The following is an 18076-nucleotide window of genomic DNA, read 5'->3' as shown; positions in this document are numbered from 1 at the left end:
ATTCATTATTCTCATTCTGGTTATAAGCTTTCCATAATTTGAATTTCCTAGTAAAAAGAACAGATAACCAGTCAATATGAACGTTTTAAAATGACGGAAAATTATTAGAATATAATCTTTTGACGTTGGAAAAATGTATGTCTGTAAAAGCAGTGTGACCGTAGCTACGGGCCATTTTACTGGAATTTCTTTAATGCGGTTAATTTGAATATTGTATTTTATTAAATTTTATTATAAAAAAAAATCTATTTTCCATTTTTAATTTTAGATTTTAGCCTTAATTGAATAAGGTTTTAACTCCTTATTTTTTCTTGAAGTATATAAATAGTTTGAAAATAACACACATTCGAAGCAAATTAAAAGTGGTAACAAAAAGATTAAGAAACCTTAAAAGTAAAATCCTTTTTTAAACCAAAACCCAACGAAAATGAGAAATTTTAGCCCTGTAGATAATCCATCAAGAAGGGCTTATCATCCGCAGCATATGGCGTCAATGGAACATCATAGGGTAGTGGGAAAGCGGGTACACCATCGCGATTATTTCCCAAGGGAAATGTGTCCTCGCCAGTCTGTAAAAAAATACATCAAATATAATTAAATGCTGCAATTAAAAGTAAACCGAACTCACCACAAATCTGGGCAGAAAGAGGACGCCAACTTCATAGTTGGCGATCCTGAGGCAGGGCTGAATATTGGAGTTTTTGTTGAAGCAGCCCCAAGCAGCTTTAGAGAGATTAGCGGAGGTCAACACGAACCAATAGACGGATTGATCCTCTAGATTATAGCGTGTATAGCTTTTAATGTGTGGCATAGCCCTAGAACGATGACGATCACTGGATTTCCATTGCTGCAGATGCTCCTTAAGCCACGGCTGCTTGTCATTGGTATTCTTTCCATAGGGCAGGCATCCGCCGCCCAGCATTCCATCATGACTGCCCGAGACATTCCCATAACTGGGATAAATCATCTTAAAGGCTGGCATTTGGCGCAATTTACCCAACGGTGTGGAATCCTTCTTAAGACTATTGATGAAGTCCTGCTGAATCCAGGCCTGAACATTCGCACCCAGACTGCCGATGCTTGAACTCTGGCAGACCACAGGTATGCGATCATTGATCGGGGCCGCATGTTTAGCCAGCAGCGCTCCTAGGCGCGCATGGCCCCACGGATGACCGCGCACGGTACTCTCGCGATGGCCTCCAGGCACGGAACCCAAAAAGAAAACGTTGATTGCGCTAAAATCGCTCTTCCGGATTCGCGCTATCCAAGGCTGCAGCTGGGTAATCTTGTACTCCACCAGATATAGCATCAAGTCCTGCTTGAATCCCGTTTCGCTTTCACCTGCTCCGGTATCAGCATCTTCTGGCAGTGCCGGCAGCTTTGGACTAATCCACACACCCTGGGTGCGATTGTGCCAGTCGTCCTCGTACAGATTCGCCGTGGAGATGACCACACGCATGGATCCATCACTGTAGGCAAGCAGCATCATTTTGGTGTGCGAGGTGGCAAAGGGCGTGGGCATTTTTACCCCGATAGCCGTGACCTGCGGTTTGAATTTGCCGATGCTGAGAAGTTCGGGAGATTCATCGCCATAGAGGACCAATAGGGGTTTGTCGCTGCAAAGGAAATGTTATTTTCAACCACAAGTGCGAGAAGGAGACGTTGTATTACTCACAGTATCCCCGCAAAATAATAGTGTCCCAGTAGCCAGCCAATGTCCACCATAAAGTTGATTTGAACACTGCTCTCGATCTCGCCCAGACTTTCATCAAGGATTTCCTGAAGTGTCACACTTAGCGGCTCCGAGTGCGTGGGCTTTGAGTCCGTAATCGCTGTCAGGAACATGTTGTAGGGAGCAGCCCGCTCCAGTTTCTTGGCCATTCCACCCTTTTCCACCACCACGGGAATGTAATCTCTGATGTTTCGCTCACTTAGCTTTTGTTTTTTGGCCAAATTGGATGTGTCTTTGGGGGCAGACGAGGAACTGGCAGCCTGGGAAGTTGAGGAACCCGTGGGATTGTTGCTTGAAGTCCCAGAGCTGGAGGATCCCCGGCTAGTTGAAGCAGCAGCTGGTGGATTTGCACCAGAAACATTCGCCTGCTTCTCTGCTTTGGCACCTTCTTTCGGAAAGAGTTTCTCGAGCAACTTCAATTGCGTTTCAATCAGGTCACTCGAGTACTTGGCAGGTATATCATAGTCCCCCGATACATTTCCCTTACGATAAATAGCATCCACTACAGGAAACAAGGAATAAAATTAAGTTTTTTGGTTTCTCTTAAGTTTTTGCTTGCTCACAGTGCTCATGGGAAAACTCGCCGAAATGGATTGGGTTCTTCCTGTAACATTTCTCGCCATACGGGCACTCCTTCATGATGCGTATATATTGTAATAGGTTGATTTAAAATAGCCCGAATGAATAAACAAATTAAATTAACAAAACAATTTCGCAAACGGCAAAAACAATGCGCGCTTAGTAGTGCGACCGTCCGGTTTTCAGATAAAATAGGTTTTAGACTTATTTGATACCTGGGCACACTTAAATCGACTGAAAAATATGGCAATATAAATATTTATTTTAAAATAATATATCGATATATGTAAAAATGTATTTAAATAAAAATTAATCTTTGAATAAAGACATTGGAAAAAAATGCATAAATTTATAGAAAATTTAAGGGATGATTATAAAATTAAATTATACTAAAATTATATATTAATAAAAATCATTATACGTTATATATAGGACAAGTTGGATGGGATAAGGTTAATAAATCTGTCTAATATATATAAATAAAAAAATAAAATAAATAAATAAATAAATACAAATCGAAATATCGATATTTGTACAAGCAAAAAATCACTATACATTTTTAGAAAAAATATCGATATATTGATATTTTTATATATATTTTTCATCCCTAGTATGTGCATTTCGTGATAAACATTTTTGAAAAAAACAGAATTTATGGACATTTGCGGTGCCCAAACACAGCAAAAATGACAAAATAAACCCTCAGGGAGTGCTCACCTCCACGCGTAAGTAGTTCGCAACGAGTTTTCACCGATTTTTCCCTGAAGAAAAGACACTTTTTGAGTGCAATTACGTTTGGTGAAAAAGAGGAGAAAAAAATGTTTCCTTGTATTTGTGCTACGCTGCTGCTGCTTCTTCTTCGTTGCGACCGCCACACAATTGTTGTTGTTTTTGTTGTGGCGGTGGGGCAAAAGTGATGTTGTTGTTCTCTGCAGGGACGATCACAGTTTTATTCTCAGCCTCAGTTTTATGCTGCAATATACATATGTTCATATACATATGTGGATGTGTGTGTTTGTGCTGGTGGCCTATGTGTATTGTGTATGTATAAGTGTGTGCGCGCCATTAATTGAACAAAAAAAAGGAAAAAGTGGCATTGCTTATAAATACACACAATAAAATTATACATTTTATTATGTTTTGAAAATACTTCAAATGCGCACACGCACACTCATGCACAGCAGCAAATCTTCCAATGTCCACTTGAGCCTCTGCCGCTGCCAACGTCGCTGCCAGCAGCACAGGTGCGGAGGCGCGGGTATTGGTTTCAAGTGCAGAACCAAACAAATGGGAAATGAAAACAAATAATCAAAATGCGGTGCACATTTCGGTGAATAATCCTGTTGGAGGAGAACTTTGCTCTCTTTTTCTCACCTTTATGACTCAGCGTCTCGCCTACGCGCATCGTTTGATAATTGGAGCTTCTCTCTCTCTTCACTCCGTATCTGACTTTCTCGCTCTCAGCCCCCTTTCAAACGGTAAATAATAAACAGCACGCCCGGCTGGCCAAATCTTATCAGAAATTTCACCGCCCGCTCTGAGATGCAAAATTTCCAATTGGGCGAAAAAGGTGGCGAAACGAAAATAGTTTGATTTTGTTTTTCTTTTGCTTGTTAAAGATGCTCCAGGTTTAATTTTAAATATTTTAATGTTAAAAAAAAAGTAAAGTAAAGTAAAAGATATTATATTCACTTTAAATTTCCACCTTTTATTTGTATTACTTTTCTAATTAAATATTAATAAAAAATTCCCACTTTTCACTTTCATGTCGCAATTTGTCGAAATATTTATATTTATTTTAAGTTGTTTAATTATTTACTTAGACTTTTTGTTGAGTTCTTGCTGCTCACGTGTGTATATATTAGTGTGCTTATCTACGCTACGCTGTTTTTGCTGCGCTTCTATTTTATTATTATTTTTTGTTATCAGCAGCAGAGGCAGTGGCAGCGGCAGAGGGAAAATCAGAAGGAGCCGTGTGCAAGCAATTGAAATGGCATTTTCAGTGGCAGAAAGGGGCGTCGCAGCAGCACCAGAGTTGTTAAGATTTTAGCTTTGAAACAAATATGTTTTTATATTTTAGCAAACATTTTTAAAATAATAATAGTATGTTTTTTCAGGCATAGTGAACAGAGTTCTTAATTTATAAATTTTGCTAGATTTGACGGGAAAACAGCCACTGTGACAGCCCCCCTTCAGTTAGTTGCAGCAGCAAATCTTTTCCTTTGTCGAAGGTAACTGAAGCGAAGCGCGACACAAGACGAGAAGATTTGCTTGCAATGTGTGTGCACTCAATTCCACTTGGCGAACACCGCTCGGACATGAGGGTGGGTTTTGATTTTTCTAGTGGTTCCGATCTGGGTTCTGTTTGGTTTGGTTTTATTCCCTTTTGTGCGGTTTGTTTCTGTGTTTTGATACAGTGAACACAGGCGAAATGCGAAAAAGATTTTGAGTTTGAATCTTAATTTAAATTGTTATTTCAATTTATTGGATACCTAATCCTTAGAAATATATACACATATTCTTAGCCATCTATCCTAACAATTCTATTTGCAATCCTACCCCCTACAGATTGATTACAAGCTTAAATCACCCTAGAATCTTTTTGATAGCAACTAAAATCTTTTTTTAAAGCCTAATCATTTTGAAATTTTCAGGCTAATCTGATTGGTGACTTAACTACGCTATCTTCTGTGGGGTTTTCCAGTCTGATTTCAGTCGCGGTGTTAATTCCCGAGGCAAGATCATAAATCATTTTGTAAAAACGCCGCAAGAAGTTCCCAATAAAAGTAATGGCTAGTCTGAAGTTACGCCCCCGATCCATAGGTTTCTCTCGGTTCTGACACCCACACATCAGAGGCTCCACCCACAAAGGCAGTAGGTTTTGTGCTTAATGTCTTAACAGCTATTCTAATTTATGTTGCATATTGTTTAGTTAAAAATATACCTTCAAGAGAACCCCTCAACTTACATTTTCCGCCCAGGGAATTGATTGGCAATTCAAATTTGCCAGCCCGAAAATTAAGTGCGCAAAGTCAATATTTCAATTTAGGCATAAACCAAGCAAAAAACTGCATTTCATATGGGCAATTTGCATATGACGGTGGCTTTGGCTCTAAGTAACTGGCTGTTTGGTGGCTTTGGTTGGCTCAGCCTACGCACCGCCAAAAAAGTTGCAAATGCAAACCCAAATTTAACGGCGGCCGCCTCTTGAAATGAGCTTCAAATGGTTTGTCTAACAAACTGCTGCGTTTTGCTGGCTTGCCAAATAATTATGTTATTAATTGGATTTATGCGCAGTTTGTGCAACATGCAACATGCAAATTTTCATGTCCGTAACTCGAAAAAATAATAAAAAGCAAAATCAAAAGTGATCAAGTCATTATAACTCCACCCCCTGGTTACCTCTTTACCTTCATACGTCGTAAAATATAATTTGTGTAACGAAAATATAGTTATAAAAGAAGTAAACGTTTTTTTTATATGAATAGCGTTAAACGTGGTTAATTATATTTTTTAATAAAGAATAATGTACTGCAATTATAATTGGAATGGTTTTTATATGGTATATAAAAATATTTATAGTTTACTAATTTAGTCAAAGATTTTGAATACGTTAACGTTTTATTATATGCAATAATTCATTACAAAAATATTCTAGCTAAGGGTCTAGACTTAATTAAACAGGTCCCATAAATAACACTTCTATTTGAATTTTTTTCATAATATTTTCCAACTCCCTACAACTCCGAAACGGACTGTACAAATCTCCTAACGGCTTATCGCCGTCAACTAATTTTAGATCTATCGAAAGCGTGATTTACGCTTTTCAGTTTTCAGTATTCCGCATTTTTTTTTCCCCCTCAGTCAGTGCCAGTGGGCGGCCCCTTCTTGTTATTTTTTGATATCCATATAAATATTTTTGTTCCCCATCCGGCTGTTTCCCCTCAAAGTCCTCATGCTCTTGATCTTCTTGTCGCGATAATCCGTCCGCGCAATGGTAATAAAACGACGACAAATAACGAAACCGTAACGAAGAAAAAAAAAAATTGTCAACACGAATTTGAACTTATTTTTAGACCCTGCCGCAATAGGATTTTCTCTTTTATTGTTATAATACCGACAACAACTTTATTAAGAAGTGCTTGGAAGCAGATTCTTATCAGCGTTTGGCTTTTGGCCCCAAAAATCCCAAACTCTAAGGCTTTTTAATCACAGATCAAAAGGAGTCGTCGGTCTTAGTGGGGATCGAAGAGAAAGATACTCTTTAATTTATAGGAATTTAGAGAAAATAAATCCCAAAAAACCCTATTTTATTGAATTTAAATATTTTGGGCCCTTTTTTGCCTCAATTAATATAGTGAGAAAATAGTTTTCTGTCTAGTTTTCAACTAATTGACACGTGCCAGTGTAAACCCTTTCTTAAAACATTAATCCATTCGCTCTCCGGCTCGTTAAAGTGCCACATTCAGTGCGCGAAATTGAAGCAAATGGCAGCTAAAGGAGACAAACTGCACCAAAAACTTATGAAAACGCAACTTTAAACTGTAATAAAGTGGGAAATTACAGCGCATAAATCTCTGTCGCTGAACTGTCAGTGAGCCCGGCGACTGGGAATTGCAGGGGACTTTGTGGGGCTCCGATCGGAACGGGGTGGAGCGAAGTAGTCAACAGGCAGGCGGCAGTGGAGCCAACACCCACGCAAGACGAGCTCGTCTTGAATGAAATTAGCCCGTAACTAGAGTTTACAGTTTAGCAGCTACTGGCTATCGTCGTCGTCCGATCGCGCTTGAATACCAAGTATTCTGGGTCTTAGCCACACACATAGAGCCTGGCCAAGACTGCTGTTTGGTTATGCGACTCTTGTCCATGATCGGCGCTTCATTGCCCATATAATGCTAATAATTATTGCATTTAAAATCTAATAAATTTTTGCATTGACAACGCGGAGTTCAATGGAGTCCGTGTGGTGAGGTGGAATGGGTTCGGATTTTTAGATGGGCATAAAAAGAAAACAATTCCCAGCCGCTCCTATTTTAATGGTGCAGATACATATCTATCACAAGTGATTGGGAAAACTACGTGGAAGTCACCAACACTTTGATACTTCTTGGTAAAATTGTTTATGAGATATTGAGGATATATTAAATTTATTAGCTTGTATTTCTTAAAATAAAGACTTACGTTTATACAAAAACGAGATAAAGAAAACAAAAAGACCACTAAAAGGGCAATTCCTGGGATTGATTAAGGGCCTGAAGTCCTTGATAATTTCAATAAATACTAAAAACCATACAGGAACAACTTTATCTTTTGATAAAAAATACCTTAAAGAAGTCTAAACCATGTTTAACTCGTCTTTTAATCTTCAGAAAGGTTAAAAAATATCATTTTGTATTTCCCCAGACTTCTTTAATTATTTATCTAGTTTGCCAAGTGTTCCATCATATCCTGTTCAATGATTTTACAGATAATCAATTGGATATTATTGATCTCCGCCTCTTTAATCGTTCGCTCTTATGTACTTCTTATAGCTTCTTCTGGCGCTAGTCTCTAGTGACAGCAGAGCGCTTTCCAGCTTTTGACCATAATTGTTGGGCTTGTCATTGTTTGTGTTGTTGCATTGCCAACCTTAAAGTGCAGCCCAAGTATTCTGTTCGGCGCCTGTGTGTGAGTGCGTGTTAAATACATGTAATTAGCCATGTTTGTGCCATTTAATCCACTCGATTGGTGGAGTTCTCGCTCCCCCTGCTAACTCCACTGCCTTTTTTTTCGCTTACTCGAGCGGCGACGCTTTTCTAAGAATTCTTTTACGTTTTGTTTTGGCGCACGCATTAGGCGCCACACAGCAGCAGCACGTTTAACCCGCAGGACATGGGCAGCAAGGGTTAAGAGGACGGGACGAAGGCTATGACGGTGGCGGGTAAAGGGACTTGGGATGGGGCACAGTGGCAATCTCGGGGAGCTGTGGCGCATACTCCACATATTTATGGCTATTTAAGCGAACCGAACGAATCGTGGATGCCGATGACGATGACGAACTTGCTGTTGCAGGCTTTCCTGCACGTTGCACGTTGCCGGCTACAGATGAGGGCAAGAAAATAGTGATTAAAAATTATAAATAAATAAATAAATTGAAAATAGGTAATATTAGGTACTTCTTTAACTAAACATACTGAAGTCAAAGGTATATTTCAATTAGGAATTTTTTAAAATTAGGTACATATATATTTCGTTAAATCTTAAAGAAACTATTTATGGATGTCGCTTGAAAAATGGTCTTTCCTATGACAGAAACCTAAAACTTTATTGAAAAACCTTTACTATTTTAATGAAAACTGCCTGGTGCTCCCAATACTTTGGCACTGCTTCTGCTGCTGTGGTCCAGCAGTACCTGGCATTGATTGGCAGTTGAACACGCAACAATTGTTGCATGTACAGGCGTCGGCAACGACGGTGAGACGACAACAAAACCACAACAATACTGGGACACATAACAAAGTCGAGGACTGCGGCTTCTGGCAGTTTACTTTGTCACATGTTTAACCATTACTTTGTAAGCAGCTTTAATTGGCTTGCTCTCGAGTTCTCGTCAAAATTTGTCAAGTTCTATTGGGGATGCTTGGCTTTTATTTACTTATTTAGTTGAGTTTTTAAAGTAAATATGGTTTAAAATGTAGAATTCAAAGGCATAGGGGAAAGTCTAAAGTCTTTCTCTCTCCTAGTGCTTCTTCTTAATTATTTGTAAAAGCTTTTAATCAATACTTCCGCACAAAAGTTAAAAGTATGCCTCCGACCACCCACCACTTGCTCCCATTTCCAGAGCTCTTGGTTGGCAATGCGGTGGTGTCTCCGTGTTGACAGCTCAATTACTCACATGACAAAGCCTGCGTGCCCCTGTGCAATTATCGCGGCAATTATTTGCAATTACAATTGAGTTAATTTACTCAAAGGATGGATTTTTCCTGTGGCAGAGCATTTTTTCCTTTGACGTTTGCACTTTGGCACGTGCAAGGGTAAAATAAAAATTTCTGGGGCTCCGTATGTGTGTTTATGCAATTTGCGTTTATACTTTTTTATTGTTTCAGCCGGTCTACATAATTATAGCATATATGCAGAAGGTTTTCTCTTAGTTTTTTGTTAGTCTTTAGTTTTTGCTTGTGTTTTCAAGGGGCGCGCGATGACTATTTTCGACGATTTTTACGACGACTGTGTAATGTTACCCATGTTGGCAATAAATTCGCGTTTAGTAGTGTTAAACACGCAATAAAAACATAGTGGGTGGAGCGATTGTACATAAACATGGACGCATTTTAAACATATTTACAGTTGAGGTTAAAATATTAGGGATGAACCTAATACGTACTAGTTATTGAACTAAGAAGAAAGTGTTTCGAGTTTTTTATAATAATTATAAATTAAATAATAAATTATAAGTTCACCTAAAGTATAAATACTTTCTATATTATTTTACTGCATATCTCAGAATAAATCTTGCATCTTTCTTTATAGAAATAATTGCAACATTTTTAACTATGACTGTGCTTTATTCCTATGTTTCCTGGTCGATTTCGCAAAAACGGCACTTACAATTTCCAGCACGCCCCATCAGCTGTTTTACTGCTTCCGCCCCTTTTTTTGAAATGCTTGGCATTTACGCAGGGAAATTCGATTTGTTTTCGGCTGCCTTGCATTCCGAATTCGATTCCTCCTCGCTTGTCCCACGCACGAAAAATATCGTTGACGCTGCCTCTCCTCCTTAAAGTCTAACCTCGGCCGCGCCGCCCTCCTTCTAATTTCCCTCGTTCACTTGTTGTGGTTGCAGCGGTGGGGTGTTTACAGTTTGATTGAGATTGTGGGTTGACGCCACCACTACCACTACAAATTAGGTAAACTTGAAAAAATAATTGAAACTTTCCTAAAGAATTTTTTTTTTAATCTGGGAAAATTCTGAAATTAATAAAAAATATTTTAAAAGGATTGAAAGGCTTTAAAAGGTGGATGCTAAATGAGTATGAAATCGTTTAATCTTATCACTCATTACCCACCATTTATGCCAACTAGAACACGTTGAGAATTATAAAGAAAATAAGTACTTACAGGAATGACACCTGCGGCTGTCTACGCTTCTTGTGTGTTTTATCATTATAGTCTTTCTTTAGGGTCAGCTAAAAAGGGAAGATAATAAGATATTTTTGCAAATTTTATATAGAATTCTTAACCATTTAGTTTTTCTTTCTCTGTGGCTGCACCACACAAACACGTTTGCGTTCACGTGCAGGCGCCCCTAACTGCAGATAGGGCATTTGATTTGTTTAAAACAAACTTTTGCTGCCTGCCTGCCTTGCCTAGTGGTGGTGTGCACTTGGCTGCCTGCACAATGCACTCAATCACAAAAAAAGCAAGAATACGTCACTCAACAGTCGCACGGAATCAGGGCTGCGGTAGAGAACTGAAATCTTTAAATTTATGAAATACAAAACCATAAGTTGATGTCTTGGAATCATTCTTTAAGGCACTTATAGTTAAGGAAAATGTGACCTAACTTTAAAACTTATTAATACAATTTGTTAAATAATGTTAATATTTAATTATGCCTCTCTGAAAAGCCTAATAGTTAATGGTTAAAAAGGAACTGCAGTGCCACTCGCTGCTATCCCTGGCAAACCCACTCAGATACACACACCAGGCACTCATACACAGCGAATGCAGTTCGGGCTCCGTTCAGTTCGTCAGTCAGCCAGTTCGTCACTCACTCATTCAGCCAGGCATTCAGTCAGTCATCGCTCGGTGGATTCAGTTGGCCGTTCAATTCGTTCGGCATTCATTGTCGATCGCTCGCGTCGTGCAGTTGGTTTCACGCTCGCTCCCCATCGCGACCCTTTCTCGTTTTCTCTGGGGATTTTGCGTAATTTCCCGCAAAAATACTGCCGAGCAGCCTCAATAAATTAAATTATTATTATTGAAGTGCACACCGCGAAATGAAAAGATAATAATTGAATTAACAATCGGAAATGTAACTGCAGGAGCAGCGAAAAATAAAGGGAATCATCGATCGATCAACGATCGCCGTCGTGGAGGGTCGCATTTGCATACGAATAATATTTTGATGCTGATTTCGATCGCGTGTGTCTGTGTGTGTGTAATAAAAATAAATAAAATAATATCTGCAATCTCAACATGTGTACGTTTGTTTTGCCTTAGTTCCCTAGCCCTTTTCCCCTGCTCTCGATTTTTGAGTTTTCCCTCAAATTGAAACTTTTGCTTCGTTCTTTATCTTTTAGATGTTGTGTGTGTGTGCATTGTTTGTTTATTTTTAAACATGGGTCCAAGTCGTCCCGACTATTTCTCTTTCATTTTCTGGTACTCTTTCGTTTTGGGTTCTTTTTCCCCCCCTTTTTTTTTTGCTCGCTTTCAATGGCAGCGGAAGTGCCAGTGGCAGTGCTTCTGTGTGTACGTCCAACATTTTCCCAAGTACCTACCTTTATTTTTACCTGGCTCCCATGATTTACGCGTTATTGTCACTGCCGCATTTATGATTGATTTTCGATTGGAATTATATGATACGCATGCGCGAATGCGTGCCTGCCATAAAAGTCCCTCAAAAAGTCCTCAGTCTCGGTCCTCCGTTCTTCTTCAGTTGAGTTATGATCGCTGGATGGGTTGATTGTCAGTGCACTGAACACAAATTATTAACTAAAGTAGTTCAAGTAGATCGAGATTAAGGTCTTCTTGATACTTTTATAAAAACGTTTTAAAACATCTTCGTTTAAAGTTACTAAATGTTCCTTAGATTAATAATTCTAAATAAAATTTAAATTTAATTAGAAATGTAGAGATTTCCAAAGGCACTATATTATACTTGATACTTTACCTTTATGGTAAAAAATAATGATCATATATTTTTTCATGTGCACTTTTCTTGGAATAAAAAACAAACAGAGAATGCGCTAGTTTTGGGTGGGGCAAGAAGGCAAAAATTGTACAGGGACTTCGAGGAGGTGGATACGTGATCTGAGCTCGGGTAATACGTAATTGCGAATTACGATTATTGATCTTTAATTGATTGGGGGAATGTCCCCCATGCGACGTGTAGAAACCAACTGACAATGGATCATAAAATCATAAGTGCATCGTAAATAAGTGAAATTATATTGAAATCGTAAAAGATCGTCTGACTATTTGATGTTTTATTTGGATCAATTTCCAATGGTTTTTTTATTCAACAAATTTTTTAGACATTTGATTATACATAGGTTCTATTGGGACTTTTTCCAAACTAACAAATATAATAAATAACAATCCCATTACAATATACTTAATATACTTACTTATACTTACTTATACTTACAATATACTTCGTTTTTTAGGAATTCTGAATATAAAAACAGAAATCCAAACCAAAAATTCTAGTAAAACCCCTTTTTAGACCCACCTGCAATCAGCCGAATGTCAAAGCTTTGCTTAAACAAGCCGGAGGCATTATCGAAATTCGTATGCTTACCCCCACAATCAATCGAATTCCACAAGAGAGACCACAATTGCCACCTTTAAAAACACACAACATTGGTCAGCTGGACAAATATTCCACTCCTTCCAAGATACTCTCTATCTAACGTAACCCTCGCGATAAGTCTGCTGGGACACCCAGCCAAGTGTCACTTGCTTATCTCGAACTTTACAAATAACAAGAAATTCGGTTATTCTACTCACTTCCTTGTGTACAAATATTTACTTTAAGGATTAAGCATATGAAAGGATTATTTAAAATAAAATATAGTATATATTCTCATGCCATAAACACTTGATACAACCGTCTCACTATGGAAATTTGAATTTTTATTTAGAGTATTTTTTTGGTTTTACACCAAAGGCTATGCACATTTAGCGCCTCAGGCTCTGGGTGACTTTGAGCAATTAAAAAAAGTGGGTTTTCCGGCCTCCTTCTATCAGCGTCAAACAACAAATTGTCAGGCTAGAAAAAAACAAAAAAGAATTACAAAACAAAACTCGGGCAACGCCCCAAAGTATTAGGCCTGAGTTGATCGAAATTAATTCACGCAACGGCTAATTTGGCCAGAAAAATGCGCCACTTGGTCTGTCGGTCTATCTGTCGTCTGTCCATCGGACTGGTGGAGAGGTGTTTTCTTGTTGTCCCAGAGCGCTGCTGCACATGTTGATTTATAGTCGGCATTTAATTGCTTTTGAAATTGGATTTACCTGCCTGCCAGCCTGCCTGCCTGCCTGCTGCCCCACCGAAAGTGGTGCGAAAAGGGGTGGTCGTTCAGTCGGTGGTTCGCCTTGTGTGGTTTTCTTACGATTTTAGTGCTCCAGCCTGCACAAATTAATGGCTACTACAAATTTTCATTCAATTAGACTTTGTCACTTTTTAAATTTAATTACAAAAATATTTTTTCACACCTTGCGCGCAGAAATATGAGATTGCAAACGTGCGCCTCGTTGCTCAAACCACACAGGGGCGGCGATGCTGTGGAGAAGTTCTTCAGAAAAGCTGTTAACATTGAAATGTCATAATTCAAATTGAATTGTAGTCTTTACCGTTAGACCCAGTGTGACGTGTATGTGTGTGTATCAAGGGTGGAAAAGCCCAGGGAGCTGTGGAAAAGGGGGCTGAGAGACAGACCCACATCCACATTTGCGGTGCGCTGACAAGTTGTAAACCATTTGGTTATCATTTGCGCTAATTATGAGCTGCAGCTCTCGTCACTCGTTTCAATACAGTGAAGCTGCACTACATAAAATATTAAATAGAAGGACACAATATAGACTATTTGTATAACATTTTGAATTCATAATACTTGAAAGTAAAGGAAATTGTTATAGATAAAATGTACATAGTTTTTTAAGAATTCTAGTCATTTGTCAGGTAAATCATCGCTTCTTTTGAATCGTAAATAGTTTTCACTTCGAAGAATTCGCAAACCTCCCCAAAAAAGTCCCCCCAACACTAGAGTCTAAACAAATGACGTCAGCAGCGATAGGCGATCATCAACAATAACAATATTGAGAAGATAAAAATAATTTTCCAACGAAATCGAATTTTGATTAATCAGCCCACCAATTCAACTAACTGAAATAATAATAATAATAATTCTCATTGAGAAAATGTTGCAGGCAATTTGTATGCAAATGGCCGCCGACATTGAAAGTGGGAGGAGTCCGTTCATGACAAGAACCTCCCAGCGGCTTCATTCACAAGTCAAAATCATGATGCATTTGTTGTACCTCCTCTTTAGCCTGTTTAGCTCTCCCTAGTCTAAACACTCGAAGAAAAAAAGCAGTAAATTAAAAAGTTTGCTTTATGACTTAATTAAGACTTTTCCGAAGCAATTTCCCTCAGTGCCTTGGCGATTTAGCATGCGTAGCATTGTGGGCGTTGCTGAAGCCAATCTAAGCTCCATGATTAATGTATGCCATTCCGTTTGTGTTTATTTATTATTTATACATATGTACTTTTTACTTACTCATTTTACAGACTATCCGCCCGCTGATAGTTATACCGGTTATCGGGTAACTCCACCCCAAATCAACGGCAGCAACAGCAACAACATCAACAACATCAACAACAATAGCAGCCATCACATCAACATCAACAATAACAACAACAACATCTGCAGCAGCAGCAGTAGCAGCAACAACAGTTTAACAGCAATCAACAGCGGCAGCAGAATGGACACCGACGATGTGGAATCGAATACCAGCAGCGCCATGTCCACACTGGGCTCACTCTTCTCCTTCACATCGCCGGCGGTGAAGAAGCTGCTGGGCTGGAAGCAGGGCGACGAGGAGGAGAAATGGGCAGAGAAGGCTGTCGACAGTCTAGTGAAGAAGCTGAAGAAGCGCAAGGGAGCCATCGAGGAGCTAGAGCGGGCGCTGTCATGTCCCGGACAGCCCTCGAAGTGTGTTACCATTCCGCGCTCGCTGGACGGAAGATTACAGGTGGGTTTATCACATCGGAAATTCTTAAGGATTTACTTTACTCCTGTATTTTCTTTATATTATCCCTAAGGTCTCTCATCGCAAAGGTTTACCGCATGTCATCTACTGCCGCGTTTGGCGCTGGCCAGACCTGCAGTCACATCACGAACTGAAACCCCTGGAGCTCTGCCAGTATCCGTTTAGCGCCAAGCAAAAGGAGGTTTGCATCAATCCGTATCACTACAAGCGTGTGGAGAGTCCGGTTCTACCGCCAGTTCTCGTTCCACGGCACTCGGAATTCGCACCCGGACACTCGATGCTGCAGTTTCCCCACGTCCCGGAGCCGAGTATGCCGCACAATGTGAGCTACTCGAACAGTGGCTTCAACTCGCACAGCTTAAGCACCAGCAACACATCGGTGGGCAGTCCCAGTTCCGTGAACTCCAATCCTAATTCACCGTTTGACAGTTTGGCGGGAACGCCGCCACCTGCCTACAGTCCGTCCGAGGACGGCAACTCGAACAATCCGAATGATGGGGGACAGTTGCTGGATGCTCCCATGGGCGATGTGGCCCAGGTTAGCTATGCAGAGCCCGCCTTTTGGGCCTCGATTGCTTACTACGAGCTAAACTGTCGGGTGGGCGAGGTATTCCACTGCAACAACAACTCGGTGATTGTGGATGGCTTTACGAATCCGTCAAATAACTCGGATCGCTGCTGCCTCGGCCAGTTGAGCAATGTAAACAGGAACAGCACCATCGAGAATACACGCCGGCATATAGGTGAGTCAAATTGTTGATGATAAATAATTTATTTAATAACTTTTATAGATTGTAATTTGAATGGTCTTAAATTAGAATATGAAAAGTAAAGTAAGGTCTTCTTTCTTCCCACAGGCAAAGGCGTCCATCTCTACTATGTCACTGGTGAAGTCTATGCCGAATGCCTCTCGGACTCTGCTATTTTCGTTCAGTCCCGGAACTGCAACTACCATCACGGATTCCACCCAAGCACCGTATGCAAGATCCCGCCGGGCTGCTCACTGAAGATCTTCAACAACCAGGAATTTGCTCAGCTGCTGTCGCAGTCGGTGAACAGTGGATTCGAGGCCGTCTACGAGCTAACCAAGATGTGCACGATCCGGATGTCGTTCGTGAAGGGCTGGGGGGCGGAATACCATCGCCAGGATGTGACATCGACGCCCTGCTGGATCGAGATCCATCTCCATGGGCCGCTCCAGTGGCTTGACAAAGTGCTCACGCAAATGGGCTCACCGCATAATGCAATTAGTTCGGTATCCTAAGCTTAAGATAAGGAGAGGTCCCCAAAACAATACAAAAACCAGTAGCTAAATGAGTATGTGTGAGTGAGGATGATGAAAGCCAAGTGTGTAAAAGACGTAGAAAACACAGGACAAAAGAGCAAGGAAGCGAAGCCTAGGTTTAGTTACGACGAAGAAGAGTTCTGCAGATTTAAATATAGATGTACGCAAGCAAGCTGCTACTCAAACACCACCCGCCCTTTGCCCATATTTTATAGTTTATATATCGTATGATTTTCTATGCGAATGTCATTCCTAACGCTAAAATAAAGTTATGAAACAAACAACAACCGCAAGCTAAGAAACCAACTACAAAATGGTATAACTATTTACAAATGATCTACACGCTATAATAATAATAATAATGATCTATATGCCCATTGGCAAAGTGTTGTTGTTCCAAGAAGTCTATTTCAAGTGCTAACTATGTGTCATGGCAAAACTGCTTTAAATATACAACAAAAAACTATAAAAAAATACACATTTAATTAATCCTACCTACTTTAAATACCTAAGCAACCAGAACTTTAAATGCAATACGTTTCTTAAAATGATTATTATGTTTTTCTCATTTTCTCCCCGTTTGCCTTTGATCAACGAATTCAATGTTCAAAAAGTTGATTTAAATTTATGTTTTAACTAATTTTAAGTTGAAAAAATAAAATTACAAAAAAAAAGAAACAATGTAAAAGTGGAAAATGCATCGTTTAATTAAATCATTTTCCCAAACCATGATCTTTTGTTAAGTTAAGTAGGACCAGGAAAAAACCAAGCTCCTTTTTTACATATATATAAAAATACATGTATAATTTTTTTTTTAAATCATCGTACACTATAATTTTCATAGTCTTATAATTTCTCTTTAATTTTCTGTTTAAAGTTAAACATTACGTGTGCCGAAACATCAATAGTTGATAAACAAAAAGAAACCACAACAAAGGAAAATTTTTGAATAAAACGTTTTTGACTTATGAGTTTGCTTTATTTTTTCAAATTTGTAATGAATTAATGTAAATTTAGCTGTAAATTAGAGGCTTTGGCAAGAGACACGGCCTTCACTAATGTAATAATTGTGCCTATTCAATGTTTTACGTGCGCCTTTAGTGCTTTTGTATGATCAACGACAAGGGTTAAAGACCCTCAACATATAAAAATACTCAGCCTAGCGAAGGAAAAAGATGAAACTATAATGTTTGCCTTAAAGTTTACAAAGTTTGAGCCACAGTCCACACACAATATGCTATATATTGCCTTAAACAACACGCCTTGCATGCCATTTAATGTTTAACGAAATCTTGTAATGATACAAAATATATAAATTACGAATATAAATAAAGAAATAACTTCAGAGGATGAATAGTTTTCTTATATTGGATCAATTTGAAATGTATATCAAGAGGAAAACTCCGATATAATTTTAATAAATATCGAAAAATTAAAAACAGCATTCAGCTTTGAAATATGTCAAAAATTTAATTTAACTGTTTCAGTAGAGTTTTCTGATGTTT

At 39.1% G+C, this 18076-nt stretch overlaps 2 protein-coding genes across 3 annotated transcripts; one reads left to right on the top strand and one right to left on the bottom strand.

Annotated features, from left to right (window-relative positions):
* Positions 1-230: 230 nt before the first annotated feature.
* Positions 231-2523, bottom strand: gkt (tyrosyl-DNA phosphodiesterase glaikit). The gene is made up of 4 exons (XM_017181917.3): positions 2296-2523; positions 1676-2234; positions 629-1616; positions 231-569 (listed from the first exon to the last, which is right to left on the bottom strand). Exons 1-4 carry the CDS (start codon positions 2369-2371, stop codon positions 438-440), a joined length of 1755 nt encoding a protein of 584 aa, XP_017037406.1. The 5' UTR covers positions 2372-2523; the 3' UTR covers positions 231-437.
* A 384-nt stretch (positions 2524-2907) lies between these two features.
* On the top strand, positions 2908-17919 carry Mad (Mothers against dpp). Of its 2 annotated transcripts, none has more exons than XM_017181919.3 (4): positions 2908-3036; positions 14805-15268; positions 15339-16029; positions 16144-17919. In XM_017181919.3, exons 2-4 carry the CDS (start codon positions 14999-15001, stop codon positions 16548-16550), a joined length of 1368 nt encoding a protein of 455 aa, XP_017037408.1. In that variant the 5' UTR covers positions 2908-3036; positions 14805-14998; the 3' UTR covers positions 16551-17919. The 2 variants fall into 2 exon arrangements, with proteins under 2 accessions (XP_017037408.1, XP_017037407.1); XM_017181918.3 differs by lacking the exon at positions 2908-3036 and adding an exon at positions 11474-11492.
* The last annotated feature ends 157 nt before the right edge of the window (positions 17920-18076 follow it).

Source organism: Drosophila kikkawai, chromosome 2L (genome assembly GCF_030179895.1).
Source record: "Drosophila kikkawai strain 14028-0561.14 chromosome 2L, DkikHiC1v2, whole genome shotgun sequence".
Taxonomy (NCBI): domain Eukaryota; kingdom Metazoa; phylum Arthropoda; class Insecta; order Diptera; family Drosophilidae; genus Drosophila; species Drosophila kikkawai.
Note: the sequence above shows the minus strand (reverse complement) of the source record. Positions and strands in the feature narration are given on the sequence as shown.

Coding starts and splice junctions, on each gene's coding strand:
- gkt (XM_017181917.3), bottom strand. CDS start 2,371: ATGAAGGAGTGCCCGTATGGCGAGAAATGTTACAGGAAGAACCCAATC. Junction 2,235..2,295: donor CGAGTTTTCCCATGAGCACT/GTGAGCAAGCAA, acceptor TGTTTCCTGTAG/TGGATGCTATTTATCGTAAG. Junction 570..628: donor TCTTTCTGCCCAGATTTGTG/GTGAGTTCGGTT, acceptor ATTTTTTTACAG/ACTGGCGAGGACACATTTCC.
- Mad (XM_017181918.3), top strand. Junction 15,269..15,338: donor CGCTGGACGGAAGATTACAG/GTGGGTTTATCA, acceptor ATTATCCCTAAG/GTCTCTCATCGCAAAGGTTT. Junction 16,030..16,143: donor GAATACACGCCGGCATATAG/GTGAGTCAAATT, acceptor TTCTTCCCACAG/GCAAAGGCGTCCATCTCTAC.